The sequence below is a fragment of the Eretmochelys imbricata genome, chromosome 2 (genome assembly GCF_965152235.1).
Source record: "Eretmochelys imbricata isolate rEreImb1 chromosome 2, rEreImb1.hap1, whole genome shotgun sequence".
In the NCBI taxonomy this organism is placed as follows: domain Eukaryota; kingdom Metazoa; phylum Chordata; order Testudines; family Cheloniidae; genus Eretmochelys; species Eretmochelys imbricata.
The window spans coordinates 84,825,597-84,845,042 of NC_135573.1; the positions used below are offsets into that span (position 1 = coordinate 84,825,597).

General features: G+C 41.6%; 1 protein-coding gene across 1 annotated transcript in view; it reads right to left on the minus strand.

Moving 5' to 3' along the window:
- Positions 1-19,446, minus strand: part of MYOM1 (myomesin 1) — a 105,139-nt gene that overhangs the window by 42,983 nt on the left and 42,710 nt on the right. The window contains exons 11-19 of the mRNA XM_077810409.1: positions 18,805-18,946; positions 16,386-16,585; positions 11,510-11,566; positions 10,875-10,999; positions 8,860-9,043; positions 8,005-8,179; positions 5,476-5,597; positions 4,176-4,502; positions 756-952 (exon numbers count right to left, since the gene is read on the minus strand). Coding sequence (XP_077666535.1) covers positions 756-952; positions 4,176-4,502; positions 5,476-5,597; positions 8,005-8,179; positions 8,860-9,043; positions 10,875-10,999; positions 11,510-11,566; positions 16,386-16,585; positions 18,805-18,946 — 1,529 coding nt within the window. The remainder of the gene's footprint in view (positions 1-755; positions 953-4,175; positions 4,503-5,475; positions 5,598-8,004; positions 8,180-8,859; positions 9,044-10,874; positions 11,000-11,509; positions 11,567-16,385; positions 16,586-18,804; positions 18,947-19,446) is intronic.

Here is a 19,446-nt window from a genome sequence, read left to right on the forward strand (position 1 = left end):
ACGGGAGAGCTCTCCCGGCGATAAAAAACGAGGTATGGTAGCGTTAGCGCCGGGAGCACTGTCTATACGGGCGCTTCTCAGCGCTAAAACTGTCGCTCGGGGTGTGTTTCTTCACACCCCGGAACGACTAAAGTTTTAGCGCTCAAAGTGTGTAGTGTAGACAGAGCCATAGGAAAAAGCATACCCTACTCTACTCCCACCCACAAAGTAGAGGGCAGGGGATGGCACTAAACATTTATATACAAACCCTCTGCATCCGAGACGTGTTAACTGGTGATTTTTATCATGCTTTAGAAATAAACACTGACAAGAAGCAAAGGACTAGAAGAATACGTTGTTTTACTTTTCATCCTAATACACACCTGATGTAGAATCACAAATCATTGTGAGCAACATATTAACCATCTAAGACATGAAACAGCTTTTAAAAGGCTGAATTCCCTCTATTAAATTGTAGACCAGGTTTCTGAGTCACATTTAATAGAGTAATAATACTTTTTCACTTATATAGCACCATTTTATCAAGGAACCCAAAATACTTCCAAAAAAGGACAGCATAACTCTTATTATATCTGTGGCATTAAAGAATGAGCAAACCAAGAAAATATTAGACTACATTTGTTTACTATGGAGTATCTCTGACATAAACATCCCAATCCACTGGAAACAATTAGTTAGAAGCTGTTTTTCCTCATCTGTCTTGTTACATATATACTTCTGATGCATGCTCAGCAATATGAAAATTAACCTCTTACCCTGTAGGCCCTCTCACTAATTGGTTTAATGTTGGCCTCGTTCCATTTTCCAGGAACTCCATCAATCACTTCACGGTAGTTCACATAGTAGCCAGTAATTTCAGCTCCGCCAATGATTTTGGGCTGTTTCCATCCTAGCACCATTGAGTCATGAACACTTTCAAGTACAGTGATGTCATAAGGTGGAGATGGGGCAGCTGTGTCAACATGAACATAATATGAGTAGGCAGTAATCATTCTACTAGTCAAATGAGCATTTGTCTGGCTTTCTCATCTTGTACTTCTTAGTCAGGAAAATCTCCATTTGTAGTCAATGGAAATTTTGCTAGTGTAAGGAATGCAGGATGAAGGCCTCCATAAGCCCAATAAAAAACTAAGCTATATAAGCATTAGCTATACAGCAGTGTTTGATATTTGAGAAACAAGCTGATACACAGTGAAAGTGTGTGTCGCAACTGCAGCTCTCATATAAGTGAGCAGGTTTCATTTTCAATGCAGTGAAAGATGAAAAACTAAAACTAACACCATAGCAGATTTACAAAATTTTGGAGATGCAATGATTTGTTTTCTTTTGCTGAAACCAACTTTTTCCCACATTCAATTTTTTCTTTAGTTCCTTTTTTTACCCCACGCTTCCCTGATGAGAACAGAGGTAATGCAGCACCACCTACTTCCTCATTTTTGGTGTCTTAATGTTATAATGATATCATTGCACCCTTTGGGTAAACTTACCTTACTGAAGGAAAGTGCAGTCATAGATGCAGCTGTATGATCAGAAATAGAAGAGGCCTGTTTCTGGAGCTTACTTTAAAAATATCTGGAGCACAATTTTTTTTTTAAACCAACATAGAAAGCATGAAACTTCAGTCCAACAACTGCACCCACTTCCTTACAATATATCCTACATACATCCCGGTGGAATATTTGTACACAGAGTATTTACCACTGGTCAGCTGTTGGCAATACTTAGGAACTCTTAGTCTCACTTTGGATGTAGCTCAGAATTTTGAAGGACCTCATCTGCTGAATGTTCTTTCAGAATAACACATCATCCAGTCAGCAAAAACTTTATTTTAATTAGTAAAGAAAGCCTGCAGAAAAAAAAACCTATTGCCTTTGAAATCAAGGATAACTATCAATAATTAACTACATTTAATTTAATATATTGTGCAGGAAGCTGTTGCTGAAGTGTATTCAACTGTATGTAGGTATACATTTAGACAGGTGCTCAGATACCACAACGACGGGCATGTATTGCTGAATGATGTATAAGAAAAGTCTAATTGTGTACATATTACAGTAATTTTCCCTGTTTTCTTATTGTCCTGTTTAACAGACTATATCAGCTGGTGTCAGCATAGCTCTACTGAAGTAACCAGTTTATACCAGCTGAAGATCTAGCCAAGTGTCCTTAAGTATGGTGGATGCTAAAGTGTTGGTTGCATATAACTGCTGTATGTGCACTTACAAACTTGATGGGTTTTCTCCATTAAACTATTACTGTCAACTGACAAATACAATATATAATATTCACTAGCACTGTGCCTTAAAGTATAAGAAGTCTAAGCATAAATCCACAAAGGAACTCAATATATCTAAAAACAGCAGAGGTGTTCCTACTCACTATCATGTGTAAGCAGAGTTCGGATGAGCTCCACCCTGACACCTGGTGGTGAGGTGTGGCAAAATGTGGAAAAGAACTTCAGGGGCTGATCTCATTTGCATAGGCACACCCACCCCGCCTAGAATGAGACCCTAGCTGCCCAAATGGTCACTTTGGCTGCTGTGGGATCCCCAGTGTCTCTGTTATTGGGGCAGGAAGAATAAATTGTTATTACCCTGATTATGGGAACTGTGCTTGGAACTGTACTTGGCCTTTTGTTTTGATGGAGGGACTCGCCATCAACTAAGTAGCACTCGCTAGGCAAGGGTCATGGGTTCCAAAACTGTGAATTGAGAAAGATGGGGAACAGGTATTAATACTTGGTGGCATGGGCCCCCTGGTGAGAGCCTTACATGCTAATTTCACTTCCTCCTCTCTCCACTGTGGAATATCAGAACTAATTTTGATTCCGTTAGGTGTCTAGTTAAAGGCTGCTGAGCTCACTTTGGGCTAATGGTACACCACCATTGAGGCTCCCCTACTACAAGCTGAATTCACAAAAGAGCTGAACTGACTAAGAGCTGAAATCACTGAGTGTTGTGTTAAGTAGTGGGGGAGCCTGAAGATATATTGTGGAGCAGTTCATGGGACGGCAGGAGCTGCTCGTGGGCCATGGAGCTAAGCGAAGCAGTTTGTGGGGCGGCTGGTGGAGCGGAGTAGAGTGAAGCCCTATGGAGCTGTGGGGTGGTCAGCTTCAGATCATGTAAGGTGCCCCATACCTCTCTCTTCTCCCGCCCCCCATCTCCACCCAGGTTGGGAGGTAAAGCTCTGCAGATGAACTTTCGAACTCTAGGGCTGCCCTAACCAGGGACAGAGACTTTTGGGTCATTGGACTTTTGGGACTTTGGGTGATTTGGGGTTGCTGGACTCAAGAACCAAAAGGAAAGGGCATGCCCCAATTTGCTTGAGGTGGGTTTTTGCTCATGGGTTGTGTTATGAATCTTGTTGGTGGTGTTTCCCCAACATAATGCCACATTGTTTCTCTCTGTTATTAAAAGGCTTTTTGCTACACTCAGACTCTGTGCTTGCGAGAGGGGAGGTATTGCCTCTTGGAGGCGCCCAGCGGCGGTGGTATATATTTGTCCCAGGTCACTGGGTGGGGGCTCGAGCCGGTTTTGCATTGTGTTATTGGAATGGAACCCCTAGATACTGAACCCGGCCCTTGTTGCTGCCAACTCTGACGGGCAGAAGGGTTACACATGTAACAATTAACTCACAGGATTTTGTTTCCTTTGTATATAATCTAGAGTCTGAATATCCACACTCCTTATAGAGAATGAACTGCTGGCAGGTGTTAAAAATCCCTCTGACTATGCAATAAAAGCTTTCAGAGTAGCAGCCGTGTTAGTCTGTATTCGCAAAAGAAAAGGAGTACTTTGTTAGTCTCTAAGGTGCCACAAGTACTCCTTTTCTTTTGCGAATACAAGCTTTGTTGCTATCCCAAGAAATACCACCAAAGTGATTTAGAAGTCATGATATTTTTGGATACATAAGTGTAATATATAAAGTAAAGTAAAGCAAGCTATTAAATTAGTAAATGACTTTAAATGTTTTGCTGTCAACAGACACAATGTATGGGAAATGGTCCCCCATACCATTCCATGCATAATGACCCTTAATGAAAAGCTGAGTATGTAAATGGATCTGATGGAAGATGCATCATCGGTGAGAATGTCCATTGTGACTTGGATGATAAGAGATGAAAATTGTCTGAGATGAATGTGCTGAAATGGTGAAATCTGTTTATGAGCTCTCACCTATATCTTCCTTCTCTTTCATTTTCTCCAATGCCAAAGGATCCCCAGGTTGAGTCTTACTTGCCTGCTTAGCAGCTCCCTTCTGTGGTGAAGGTGTAGGAACATTCTTAACCGTTTCTCTTACTTCACTGACTCCTGTACTCCCCAGCTTATCAGAGCTACTGGGTAGCACGTGTCTGTTAAATTTAGCATTGCATTTTAGCAAAGCATCTGTGTCAAAGATAGGCTGGAAGGACTCATGCATGCCTTCCCAGGAGGTAGTGTAGTCTGTTAGTCCACCAGCTTTACCACTCAGTTCAGGACACACACCATGAAGCAATCCTCCCCCTGTAATTGCCAGAAAATAACAGACATTTTGAATTAGACATCATTCCTTTTTCTTCATTTATTCAACAGAATGAAGAAATGGCCACAAAGAACACAGGCAGGACATGAACAAACATGATTTTTGCAGACATTACGATATGCTTCGACTCACGAGAAATGTGAAAAGCATAGAGTACCTCCCAACCTTCTCATTACAAGTAACTCTTTTTTTAATGGTATATATTTTACAGCACAGATGTGACAGTCCATAATCTGGAAAGCTAATAGAAGCAAAGTGATTGTCACTTGCCACACTTCTTTTAAGATTAGACCCTTTAACCCATATCTATGATCGTTTCAGCTCATCTTTAGAAGTGCCTCTGTGCCACACTTCTGAGGTTGGGAGGTATGTCAGTTTGATACAAATAGAGTTAGAATGCTGAAAACATACAATTTATTCTGGTTCAGTGAGTTCATTAGTCTCCTTATGTTAGTTCAGGCAGTGGCAAAACAGAAATAGCTCATCAACAGTATGGCGGATGCACAGGGTTTTAGGAGGTTTACAGAAGAGAACGACAGCATTATTAGTAGGTTCAGGTATGAAAATAAATCAAGCCGTTAGATATAGGAACTGACTTTACGCAGGATGATGTGTATTAGAGGTGATTTATATCACACTATGAAATTAGACTGGCATTCCACTTTTCAGTGAACTATGACGTGAACTTAACAGCGTTTTCATACAGTGGTTCATGAATAACATCTGAGGAAGCCTGGATGGTGAAGATGAACAATCTACATGTGCGCAGTGACTGAGTGACTGCAAAAGTATGGCTGTGAAGCATTACACATGATATGACCAATGGGAAAAATCATTATCTGTGGACAATACTGTAAAACAATATAATTAGTTACAAATATTTGCTGAAAAAAACTTTCTGGAATCATTCAAATTTTTGTTTACTATTGACCATGGCAATGGAACATAGCTTACCAATGGCTGCTTTGACTTCAATAGCCTCTGATTCCTGTGAATATTCACTGAGTCCAGCCGCATTAACAGCTCTGACTCGGAAAATGTAGTTCTCACCAGTGAGGAGTCCATGGCAAATGAATCTAAAGCAAAACAGTAAAGGAACACTTAGAAAACTCCTACCCCACTGTAGTGAATGGGAGTTTGCCATTGACCTGAGTGGGGCCAGGATTTCACCCCTGAAGTATCTGTATTGCAGTGAGACAACATACGAAGGAGACTTGGATATCAGCAGGAAGGCTGATATGAAATTCTATTTCAAGGAAGCAAATAGGTATGTTTCAATAGTAATGTCTGGAAATGACTGTCAAACCGATCTGTATGTGAGCAGTTCTTATGCTAATTTAAGGGTTCTGTCTCATAAAAGTGAGGCTTATGGAAATGTGCAAACAGAGGTGAAATATGGAAAAATAAAATGAGCATGTTGCTTTTTGTGAAGAAGTTAATGATAATTTCTCTTTTTAAAAATGAAATATTCATTTACTTGCCATATTAACCCAATCCTATGGGATTGATCTTGCACAGCCCAGGTATAGATGGCAGGGCAGGGATAAGTACAAGGTATAATGTGATGGGCAGGATAAGGAGCACTTCTCAGTAAGCAATCAATTACTTCTGCCTACTAGCAGGAGAAAGGTCAAAGAACAAAGGGCACAGCTAAGCACCTCATTTGCATAACAAGGATCACACTCATGTCTCCGGAGACATGCCCATTCTCTACCATCACCTAACACTTTTTTCCATGAGCTCATGAGAGCATGGGAGTTGCTGTGTCAGGGGGTAGCTTCCTTCTGCTCATAAGGGCATGTCTACACTTACCTCCCGAGCGATCAATCCAGCGGGGATCAATTAATCGCGTCTAGCGAAGACGTGATAAATTGACTGCTGAGCACTCTCCCATCAACTCCAGTACTCCACTGGAGTGATACGTATAGGTGGAGTCAATGGGGAAGCTGCAGCAGTCGACCTACCACAGTGAAGACACCACGGTAAGTAGCTCTAAGTATGTCGACTTCAGCTACGCTATTTTCGTAGCTGAAGTTGCGTAACTTAGACAGACTTAGCTTGCCCCCACCCACCCCCAGTGTAGACCAGGCCTTAACTGCACCCACACGTAGCCTCTGCTCATGCTTGTACTTTCCAACGGGTACATCACAAAGATTTGTAGGATCTAGACCTATGTCTGCTTCAGTGCCATGCTTATAATGCTAGGTATAACGTTATGTGGTTAGTATGAGTTTCTGCTATAATCTGTCTTCAGCCATACTTGAAAAATTACAATAAACCGTGAAAGTTACAGTAAATATAGAGAATAAGAGCAGAAAAAAGATGTCAGAATTTCAACTTCAATTTCTTGCTTCTAAACATCACACAGTAACCTCCTTAACGTTTAAATAGAGGAGTCAGTAGTGGACAGAAGGTTGATGTACATTTTTACCCATGCAACATCTTCATTACACTATAGGATAATAAATAGCATTGGTTGTAAGCACTTCACGGCAGGGAACATCTTTTACTCTGTCTCTCTAAAGTCCTCAATACAACGAAGGCACCTCAATGCTGACTGGAACCTAGGCACTCTAATAATAATTCTCTATCATGGTGGCTAATGATTGTAAAGTTAGCAATGTTAATCAGGTACTATTATAAGTCATAATAAGCCAGACCTGGCTTTCAATTACAACATAAATATTCAATAACTCCCTTGAATTCAATGGAATTTCTCTGGATTTACAGCAGTGTAACGAGAATCAGATCAGAATTTGCTAATTAAGGGCCTGATTCTTAGATTCTTACACAGGCAAAATTCCTGTTGAGCCAAATTTTGGTTTAATTTATGAAGGTGTAAATCTGGAGTAACTTCATTGATTGACAGAATGAATTTAGTATGAATAAAGGATGTGAGTTCTGTATGAAAGGAATTAGTACATTTGCAATGTAGCATGAAATTTTCTAATGTGCTCATGAGTCTCTTTGATGATGAAAGTGAAACATCAGTGACAGGAAGGGCAGTTGGAGGGAAAGCAGACATATCCTGGTGTCATATTAGTTATACAGTTCTAGAAATATTTACCATTGCCCTTCAAAATGGAGAGCTTTGCTCCCTAACATTATGCAATCTAGTTTTCTAAGTTTGCAAGATCACTCATTCTTTATCTTACTATTTTGTACTATTGTACAATAGCTAGCCTATTTGTTACTCTTGTTCTTGCCTTGCTTGCTGCCACTTCCCTTTTTGTTAGTTACACTTACTTGTTGCCTCTGAATTAAAATTAGATTGTAAGTTTCTTGGGGTCAGAGACCATGATTTAATATATGTTTGTATAGCACCTAGTGCAATGTGGCCCCAATCTTGATTCAGACCTTAGTTTGCTACCACAATACTAGTACTACTATTATTGTTATAGCCATAAAGTATGTAAACCAGCAAACAAACTTGCCATGCTGGGGGACCAGCAAACCTGCCTTCCATGTTTTTATATCCACTACCTTGTGCCTTTCACTGGATTGTTATTGCTTGGTTCCCAATGGCCAGATCCAGCTATGCTTGCTTCTATGTAATACCCAACCAATTCCTTGGCATCTTTAGATTCTGTCCAAGTGACAACCACTGAAGTATCTGTATTCCTGGTTGGTATAATACGGCCAGGGACTTTGGGAATATCTGGGGGGACAAACAAAAATAAATTAGTAACTAATAAGGGTAAAATTTACCAACATAAAAATAAGGATCACATTGTGCTCTTGATTATGAAAGTGTGAATCCAAGCAACTCCAGTGACTTCATCTGAGTTTCTGTACTCCAGATTTACACTAGTGTAACTCTGAGTAGAATTCAGCCCTCAACTTTTAAAGCTTCTAAAGTAGCCAAGGTTACTCTATTGTGGCTACTATCTTGGATTTTCCTCCACAAGAAGAAGTCCCTGTATCAACTTTAGAAGTATAAGATTTAGTTTTGTTTTAGATTGCATAATTTGATAAAATAAGAACAACTAGGGCTGGTCAGATTTGGAAATTCTTTTCTGTGAAAAATTTCAAATGAAATAAAACAGTTTTTATCCAAAAAAATTGCCCATTTTTTTATTATTTGTGGTCTTTGCAGTTATTTGCATGATTATTTGTAGTCATTGATGCCCTTGGTCAGCATCTGCCACCTCAATATATACAAAAGGACCCACAATTCAAGTCAGAATGAACAATAAAAAAAAAGAACAAATCACTGTCTAGCGTTCAGAGTTGTGTCAGTTATGGAGCATCCATGTGTCTGCTTCAAGCAAAATAATTACTGGATGCTCTTAAAGGGTAGCCACAGACACAGGATAATATGTCTGACTATACACTTACCAAGTTTGTCACCCACCACAGTAGCTTCAGTTGCTTCTGAGGGCTCACCAACGCCAGCGGAATTACAACAGCGAACACGGAAACGATAAGATTTCCCTTCAGCCAAGTCAAAAACAGCAAAGCGAGGAGACTTTACAGGGATTTCAGTGTTCACTCTCTGCCAGTTCTCTGTGCCTGCAATACACTGCATTCAAAACAAGAAACAGCCATTAGGACAGAGCTATTCAATGCACAGAACTTAGTAGACAATCTAGACTGCCAAGAAGTTCCATCTGACTGCCAACCCCACAACTATTATGGAAGATGGGGAGCTACATTCTTCTTGGCCAGGCCTCAGAATGAATAAATAGACTTCCCACCTCATGAGTCCTCCAAGTGATCACCTATTCCTAGAGGCTTCCTGTTTTCACTATGTCATAGCTGATACATCCTAGAATTCTTTGTGTGTAGGAAGTACTGCCACTGCTAGGACCAATTCTGCATCATATCCAGTGCTCCAGTCCTTGCTCTGGCTGTAGAATTTTCAGGAGGGGAAAAGAAGCATCTTTCCCAGAAAGGACTCCAGTACCATCAGAGGGGCAAAGCAGTAACATCACCACAGTGCTTCTTGGAGCTCCATGGCCACTCCAGAGCATCCTTTGAGGGTGGACTGCAGTATAGAATGCACTAGCAATGAGCAGTCCCTGCTTTCTTCTAAATGCAGAGAATGTGATTGTTGGAGGCTGCTGTGAGGGGCTGCAAAGTAGAGGTGGTTCCTTGCACTTTCTCCCTTCCCCTACGTACTAGGTCATGATCAGCCACCACCTGGCCTTGATTTTTTAGGGGGGAAAAAAAAAAGCAAGTGCATTGTATTTGTGGCTGATGCTTGTTCCAGGTGGCCAGAAGTACTGCATATGATGAACACTTCTGCTGCCAATATTATTGAGAAAATAAAGAATATGTTCTCTCCATGTGGATTACCTAAAGGTTCTCAATTTGTTTGAGGAATTTCAAATATTCCTCAGAAAAACATCAGTAGCACACATCACATCTGCTGCCTGTCACCCTGTATTCAATGGGTTAGCACAACACTTTCTTGTGCAGACACTTAAAGGGCACAAAGGTGAAAAATGGAAGGAGAACCCTGCCACGCTGTGTTGCAGATTTTCTTCTGTCATGTATACCACAGTTCGCTGTACAGAAAATTCATCATTCTTTCAATGTACTTTGCTAATTAGATTTGATTTACTAGATTTCACAAGCTGAATGAGAAACAACACAGAGTAGAGAACCCACAGGTATGTCTCCCATGATTTTACGCCTAGACCAGTAAGGGAACAAAGGAGGGAAAACAAGCATTGTCAAAAGGGTTTGGGGGAGCAGCAACCGACCTGGAAGAGCTAAAAGGGGAGAAAATTAAGAATTACATTGGCTAGCAGGTACAACATAAAGATTAAAAAAAGAGAGGGCACTAAAATTAAGACTGATGATTGTGTATGACTGCAAAAGAAATATGTTGTGCTTGTTATCAGCTTGAAGAAGTAGTTAATGAAAATGTTATTATAGAGGATGAATATGAGGATACAGATGAAGAAGGAAAAGAAGAGTTGATGCCAAATGGCCCTCTTGAGGAACATCTCCACCCACAGTGTGAACCCAGACCTCCCACAAGACTAGCCCTATTTATAAAGGTGTGGTATCTATATGATTCTGCTTTCCCTGTACTGCACCCTTATGTAGAAAACCTATCTGCCTATCTGCTAGAAGGTGGGCCCATGATGTAGTTCAAGCGAGAGGCACACTCTGCTTTAACTTTAGTGGAAATTTTATCTTTGTTCTTTTTTTCTCTGCGGTTTTCCTTAAATCAACAGTAAAAGTCATCTAGACTGAGTGCATATGTTTTGCTCTTTGAATATGGAAAAGACAATAGCCTGAAGGTCTCAGTGTAAAGTAGCTTGGGAAGATTAGACAAGATGGCAGAGCAAACTTTTAAGAAGAAGATGACACTTCACTTTACTTTGATGCCGCGATTTTACCTTTTCCACAAAGTACATGACACCCTCATGACCCCGTTCTCCAGGGGGTTTCCAGCTGAGCACAACATAGTTCTTGGTGGCTTCAATAACATGGAGGTCTGAAGGCGGGCCAGGAACAACACCCTCTGTAGAACATGACAGAAGAGAAGGAAGTTTATGTTTGAATCAGGTAGGTAGGTTAGCCGAGTCCCTAGCCCTGCCCCCAGGTGCTCCTGAGAAAATATCAATAGATTTATTTCTGTCAGGTCAGACAATTTCAAAGCTGAGTGAATTTTAAAATTCCTCAAAATGTTCACTGACTTACTTGAATTTCTGAATGATTATCCTGATGAAAGCATACATCAAGTATCTCATGCAGATCCCACTGTTTTGGAGTCTGATTTCTTTAAAAAATAGCAGAGTTAAAAATATCTAAATACCATTTCTGAATTTGCGTAAATTGTTTTCATGTTTATTTATTTGGACCTGAAGAACATAAATCATGACAGCTAAATTCAGAAGTATTTTAAGCTACAGAGATTTTAACTGTAAAGGACTTTGGGCCTGATCCAAAGCCCATTGAAGTCAGTGAGAGTCTTTCCACTGACTTCAATCAGCATCACGTCAGACCTTTTTGAGAGAAGGTACGTGTTTACCTGCAGGTTCTTCCTCAGTGACAATAATCTGTCCTGTCCAGGGAGCAGAAGGATGACCTGAAATAGAAAGTGGAGTTATCATAGGAGTGAGACAGATCAGAAACTGTTTTGAAAATAATGAAAAAGTAACTAATTTATTATTTCAGAGTATCCGATGAAGTGAACTGTAGCTCACGAAAGCTTATGCTCAAATAAATGTGTTGGTCTCTAAGGTGCCACAAGTACTCCTTTTCTTTCATTTATTATTCAGAACAAATGGTTGGAATTACATAAGATTTATGTAATCTCCATCTAAGATATTGAATGTTCTGGACAAAACTTTTAAAAAATGATTTTAGAGTAATTATTCAAATGTCAGTTTAAAAACCAACAACAAAAACCATACACATAGTATTTAAGAAATCCTGGACACATCTGGTAGTGCACTGCAATCCATTAGCAGCACTGTAAGCCTCCTTTATTTGTACCAAGAAAACTAAACTGTGCCAGCAAGGTTTCAATAATGAAAATGGACTATATTAACAGAAGGCCAGATCAAAAGCTTGAGTCCATTATCCAGCAGATGGACTGGTTGAAGACATTTTATTCTAACTGGCAGAAATCCTGCAATGGTTTTAGATTGACCCAGGAACTGGGAAAGCCTCCCAGATTTTCTCACTGCCAGTCCAGTGCATTGTTCTGCCTGTTAGACTATTAAACTGCTCAATGCACTTTCACCTTGGAGTAGCAGATCTCCTCACAGATGAAAGTCAGATCTGCTGAATTACTTTTCTGAATTGCTGTCAGGGCCATGAAAGGTGGAAGGGAGGGAAGAAAAGAAGGGTATTGAAGAGAAGATCATCCAGGAGTAAAACAGATTAAGCGAGGGGAAGCATGGAGGTGAGGAAGGGGAGAGACAACAAAGAGGAGGGGAGTATGTTATGTAGACCTGGCTTCCTACTCATGGACAAGCTCCTCATTCATTTCATGTCTTGCCTTTCCACCCTCCCCAGCAAGAAAACAATAGAACAATGCCTCCCAAGCCCCAGGTTGTATGACTGCTCAGAGCTCAAGTATGAAACTGCAGAAAAACCTGAGAGTCTCTGGATTAAGTTTAGAAGCCTGAGCAACAAGGGTGATGTCGTGGTGGGAGTCTGCTATAGACCACCGGACCAGGGGGATGAGGTGGACGAGGCTTTCTTCCGGCAAGTCGCAGAAGCTACTAGATCGCATGCCCTGGTTCTCATGGGAGACTTCAATCATCCTGATATCTGCTGGGAGAGCAATACAGCGGTGCACAGACAATCCAGGAAGTTTTTGGAAACTGTAGGGGACAATTTCCTGGTGCAAGTGCTGGAGGAACCAACTAGGGACGGAGCTCTTCTTGACCTGCTGCTCACAAACCAGGAAGAACTAGTAGGGGAAGAAAAAGTGGATGGGAACCTGGGAGGCAGTGACCATGAGATGGTCGAGTTCAGGATCCTGACACAAGGAAGAAAGGAAAGCAGTAGAATACGGACCCTGGACTTCAGAAAAGCAGACTTTGACTCCCTCAGGGAACTGATGGGCAAGATCCCCTGGGAGAATAACATGAGGGGGAAAGGAGTCCAGGTGAGCTGGCTGTATTTTAAAGAATCCTTATTGAGGTTATAGGGACAAACCATCCCTATGTGTAGAAAGAATAGTAAATATGGCAGGCGACCAGCTTGGCTTAAAAGTGAAATCCTTGCTGATCTTAAACACAAAAAAGAGGCTTACAAGAAGTGGAAGATTGGACAAATGACCAGGGATGAGTATATAAATATTGCTCAGGCATGTAGGAATGGAATCAGGAAGGCTAAATCACACCTGGAGTTGCAGCTAGCGAGGGATGTTAAGAGTAACAAGAAGGGTTTCTTCAGGTATGTTGGCAATAAGAAGAAAGCCAAGGAAAGTGTGGGCCCCTTATTAAATGAGGGAGGCAACCTAGTGACAGAGGATGTGGAAAAAGCTAATGAACTCAATGCTTTTTTTGCCTCTGTCTTCACGAACAAGGTCAGCTCCCAGACTACTGCACTGGGCAGCACAGCATGGGGAGGAGGTGGCCAGCTCCCTGTGAAGGTGGAAGTGGTTCGGGACTATTTAGAAAAACTGGACGTGCACAAGTCCATGGGGCCGGATGCGTTGCATCCGAGAGTGCTAAAGGAATTGGCAGATGTGATTGCTCAGCCATTGTCCATTATCTTTGAAAACACATGGCGATCGGGGGAAGTCCTGGAAGATTGGAAAAAGGCTAATGTAGTGCCCATCTTTAAAAAAGGGAAGAAGGATGATCCTGGGAACTACAGGCCGGTCAGCTTCACCTCAGTCCCCGGAAAAATCATGGAGCATGTCCTCAAGGAATCAATTCTGAAGCACTTAGAGGAGAGGAAAGTGATCAGGAACAGTCAGCATAGATTCACCAAGGGAAAGTCATGCCTGACTAATCTAATTGCCTTCTATGATGAGATAACTGGTTCTGTGGATGAAGGGAAAGCAGTGGACGTGTTATTCCTCGACTTTAGCAAGGCTTTTGACACGGTCTCCCACAGTATTCTTGTCAGCAAGTTAAAGAAGTATGGGCTGGATGGATGCACTACAAGGTGGGCAGAAAGTTAGCTAGATTGTCGGGCTCAACGGGTAGTGATCAATGGCTCCATGTCTAGTTGGCAGCCAGTATCTAGCGGAGTGCCCCAAGGGTCGGTCCTGGGGCCGGTTTTGTTCAATATCTTCATTAATGGTCTGGAGGATGGTGTGGATTGTACCCTCAGCAAGTTTGCGGATGACACTAAACTGGGAGGAGTGGTAGATATGCTGGAGGTAGGGATAGGATACAGAGGGACCTAGACAAATTGGAGGATTGGGCCAAAAGAAATCTGATGGGGTTCAACAAGGACAAGTGCAGAGTCCTGCACTTAGGACGGAAGAATCCAATGCACCGCTACAGACTAGGGACCGAATGGCTAGGCAGCAGTTCTGCAGAGAAGGACCTAGGGGTGACAGTGGATGAGAAGCTGAATATGAGTCAACAGTGTGCCCTTGTTGCCAAGAAGGCCAATGGCATTTTGGGGTGTATAAGTAGGGGCATTGCCAGCAGATCGAGGGACGTCATCGTTCCCCTCTATTCGACATTGGTGAGGCCTCATCTGGAGTACTGTGTCCAGTTTTGGGCCCCACACTACAAGAAGGATGTGGATAAATTGGAGAGAGTCCAGCGAAGGGCAACAAAAATGATTAGGGGACTGGAACACATGACTTATGAGGAGAGGCTGAGGGAACTGGGATTGTTTAGTCTACGGAAGAGAAGAATGAGGGGGGATTTGATAGCTGCTTTTAACTACCTGAAAGGTGGATCCAAAGAGGATGGATCTAGACTATTCTCAGTGATAGCAGATGACAGGACAAGGAGTAATGGTCTCAAGTTGCAGTGGGGGAGTGAAAACTTTTTCACTAGGAGGGTGGTGAAACACTGGAACGCGTTACCTAGGGAGGTGGTGTAATCCCCTTCCTTAGAAGTTTTTAAGGTCAGGCTTGACAAAGCCCTGGCTGGGATGATTTAGTTGGGACTGGTCCTGCTCTGGGCAGGGGGTTGGACTAGATGGCCTCCAGAGGTCCCTTCCAACTCTGTTATTCTATGATTCTATTATTTCTATGAACTCCTCTCTGAGCAAGGTGGCGATTAACTTTCCTGGGCCTTTAGAGCCCGAGCCTTTCTCTAACATTTCCTTTTTTAAATTTCAAGTGGGGTATTTTGATCATCTGACTACAGCACTGGCTGGCAACCCCTGTGGCATCACTCCTGTGGCTCTGCATGCCATTTGAACAACTGAAAACAGGGTTCAGTACAGTATTTCCCTCATCCTGTCTTGTTTTAATTACAAAAACTTCAGAGTAGAGTGGGAAGAACTGGACTTTAGGCTTGTGTTTCAGCATGGGGTGGATACTTGGAAGTAAAAATAAACATTTAAATGAAAATCTACCATCAGTGCTTGGAAGTCCTTTTTGTCACTGAAAGAGCAAAACTGGCAGTCCACAGGATAAGGACTGTGCCACACAAAACATTAACTTTCAAGTAAAGAGTTTGAGCTTGATTATCCACTGGCCCACTCGTTTTATGTGGGTGTGACTCCATGGCTTTGATAGAATTAGGCCCCCTTACCTGCTACACAGCAAGAGACTATTCATGGAATCTGCCAATAAAACCAAAGCAGCACTCTCCAGGCAACTGCTCTGCTCCTTTTTTCAATTTCCTGTAAGTACACAGCTTTGTACTTCAGATAACAGAAGACAAGCTTTGGTGAGAAGATTCAGCCTTCAAGCTTTGGGGGGTTTCTTGGTAAATCCAAGTTTACAAAACATATTTTGTTTTTGCATTGCTCCCTCTTGTGGAAACTTTGAGGGCTTACAAAACAAATGTGCATATATTCTTGCAGGAGATAAAATTTCTTAAGCCTCTGAGGGCAGTGGCTCTTAACCTTTCCAGACTAATGTACACTTTTTAGGAGTCTGATTTGTTTTGCGTACCCCAAGTTTCACCTCACTTAAAAACTACTTGCTTATAAAAATACATAAAAGACATAAAAATTTGAAAGTGTCACAGTGCACTATTACCAAAAAATTGCTTATTTTCTCATTTTTATCATTTGGAATATAAATATAGTACTTGCATTTCAATATATAATATATTGAGCAATATAAACAAGTAATTGTCTATATGAAATTTTAGTTTGTATTGACTTCGCTAGTGCTTTTTATATAGCCTGGTGTAAAACTAGGCAGATATCTAGATGAGTTGATGTACCCCATAGAAGACCTCTGCATGCCCCCAGCGATATGCGTACCCCTAGTTGTCTTAAGGAATATATTGAAAAACTCTTACTTCTAAGCCTAGCTCTGTCGGCAGGATCCAGAGCTGCCACAGGCTCAGAAACCCGGGACGGTATGCTAATTCCAGCTTTATTCACAGCCCGGACTCGAAATATATAGGAGCGACCTTCTATCAAACCCGTGACAGGGAAACGAGCAAACTTCACCGGAGTCTCATTGCACTGGGACCAGTGAGTGGTGCCAACCTCACATCTGAAAAAACAAAAATTTCAAGAAATATTGAAGAGGGGAAGAGAAAGAGAACTCTGAGCACACACCCCTAATACTCCAAACAGCTGTTCATGTACATTGTTGATCCTACCAGCCTGCCTAGCAGCTTCACATCTTGCCAACATAAAAACACCCTCACAAAGCGCTAAGGGCTCAAGTGCCTTATGTGAATGCTGGCATTAAATCCCCTGCAGCTGCATTGCTTCTTTCCTGAGATAGAGAAAAAGAAACGTAACGCTATTCACTGATTAAACACTTTAAAGTGTGCCTCAGGATTTTCAATGAGAGTTTCAGATTCAGCATGGGAAATGAAACACACAACTCCCCTTCCTGTTTATAGGCGATGAACTCCTCCGCCTTTGCACTGAAAATTTACATCCTCTACTGAACATCCAGCAAATATAATTGGCTTCATGGGACATAAAAACATATGCTGTGTGTTCTGTGACAAGATGGATATACCCCACACAGCAGCTAGATGGGATAGGGTAAAAAACCCTCTAGCATATAGTCAGACATGACAGCACATTGAGTGCTGCCAGGATTATCAAGGGAGGCAGTGACTGCAAGCAGTGCATAGCAAGACTTAGTTATCCAGCAGTAGTTCCATGGCAAAATGCTGGTGAGCCTACCAGGCAGCAATAACCTGAGTCTCTGGGGAAGAGAAATGTAATTCACAGCAGGGAAGGTGTTCAGGAGAGGCTGAGGATTTTTGGAAGCCAGGCTGGTGATCTAATTAATTTGTTTCCTGCTATGCACATTAAAGCTGAAAGAAACTCTGCACTTCTCTCATTCTTGAACTATGGGCTGAAGGAACCTTTTTTCCTTGTGGGGAATCAGTTATGGAAAAGCCAGTTTGTCTCATTAGAAACCCAGCAATGCAGGTTCATTTTGTCTTATCTGTCACTGCTGTAGCCAGCCCATCTGTACTCATGATATATAACAAGACAAAGCTCTATCTTCACTGGCCTCCCAGTTTCTAGGAACATGATAAATAAGAAGATAAACTAGCAGCTCCATTAACATTTTTGTTACCTCTGAAATAACCAAAAGAATATGTGATTGAATTGAACTTATTGATATACTTAGACCTGCCCCACAGTCTAGGTCTCTCATTATAAATCCTTATACACACTTTTGAATAAGCAACATTCAGTCACTGATTAGTGTTGCCAACTCTCATGATTTTATCAGGAGTCTTACAATATTTGGTGTATTCCGTAAAGCCCTACTCCTGGAATCCTGTGATTACATGTCAGAATACATGGGTGGCTGGGTGAGGCAGAAGCAGACACAGGTTGAAGCGGGGACTGGCTAGTGTGGAAACAGGGACGAGCTACAGCAGGAGCATAGGCAGGCTGTCAGAATTACTAGGCAATGAGAATGCTCCTAGCCAGGTAATAATGTTGAACAGAGTGGCGAGACTGCCTCGCTTAGGAGCTTATGTACCTGCTTTGGAATCACGTGGGTTGTTCCTCACTGTGGATTGGCTGAACCCTGGTCGAATGGCATGGGCCCTATCACAAGACCTGCAGCAAATTGCCTCTGATGACTCATCACGCTCTCTGGATCAGGGATGACTTAGGTTTAAACAGGCTCTGGGGTAACTCAGAAATGACTCATCACATTATGTGAGCATCTCAGCTTTCATTCTTTTAAAAAGTAATTTGCAGAGAAAAGATTGGCAACCTGGTCTGAGCGCACCCCAAAGGTTCAGAAACCAAGAGGCAAATACAAAGAACTCAGCATGTATTATCTGAAAGCCAATATAATGATTTTTTGGTGCTTGACATGATTTTTGAATACTTGGGGTTGGCAATACTGCAGAAGGAATCCCAGGCTGACACATTAAGGGCCTGATTCTGCAAATTACCCAGGACTGTCTGCATGGTACTGAGGACTCGACTCCCACCAAAATCAGGGGGAGTACAGGGTAAGGAGCAACTCACAAGATTATTTCCTAAATAATTAAGGGCCCAATCCAACTCCCACTAAACTTAGTGGAAATAAAATTAGGCCCTAGGAGTCTGAATCTGAAACAGAAAAGCAGCATTTGTAGCTATCAAGAAGAGCTACAAATGACGATATCACATTTTATGCCACTAAATTATTATTAGGCTGTTGAATAACAATGATCAGCAATACAGTAGTAGCTGTTACTCTGAAACCTGTAGTAGGTATAGTTTGACATAAATACTGACTTATCAATAAAGTATCCGAGGATGGGACTTCCTCCATCAACAGCAGGTTGCTTCCATGAGACGATGACATAATCTTTGTTAGCATCCAAGCACTCCACATCCAGTGGTGAAGCTGGGGCTCCTGGCATTTCAGCATCTGCATCTATGAAGATGGAGATTTACATTTTTAAATCTGAGTCACAGTTTTTTCAAGTTTCAGAGTAGCAGCCATGTTAGTCTGTATCCACAAAAAAAAAAGGAGTACTTGTGGCACCTTAGAGACTAACAAATTTATTTGAGCATAAGCTTTTCGAGCTACAGCTCACTGGTTACTCTTTAAGAGCGAAGCTTTGTTCCCATTGAAACCAATGGAAGTTTTACCACTCACTTCAGTGGGACCAGGATTGGGTCCTATGTCTTCCTTATTATTATAGATTTCTTTTTCTTTTATCAATATTTACTAACACCCAGTGATCGAGGCCCTCTAAAACAAATCAAATCAGGAATCTTGCATCTTGATTAAGATGCTGCCATACTTCAAGTGAAACCTATTGAGTGATTAAATGTCATCCTGTTGCTTTATTGAAGTAAAATATCAAACTCTATTCTCTTAGCACTGGACAGTAGCTCAGGCAATATTGTTTGGATCTAGAGTGTTGTAGT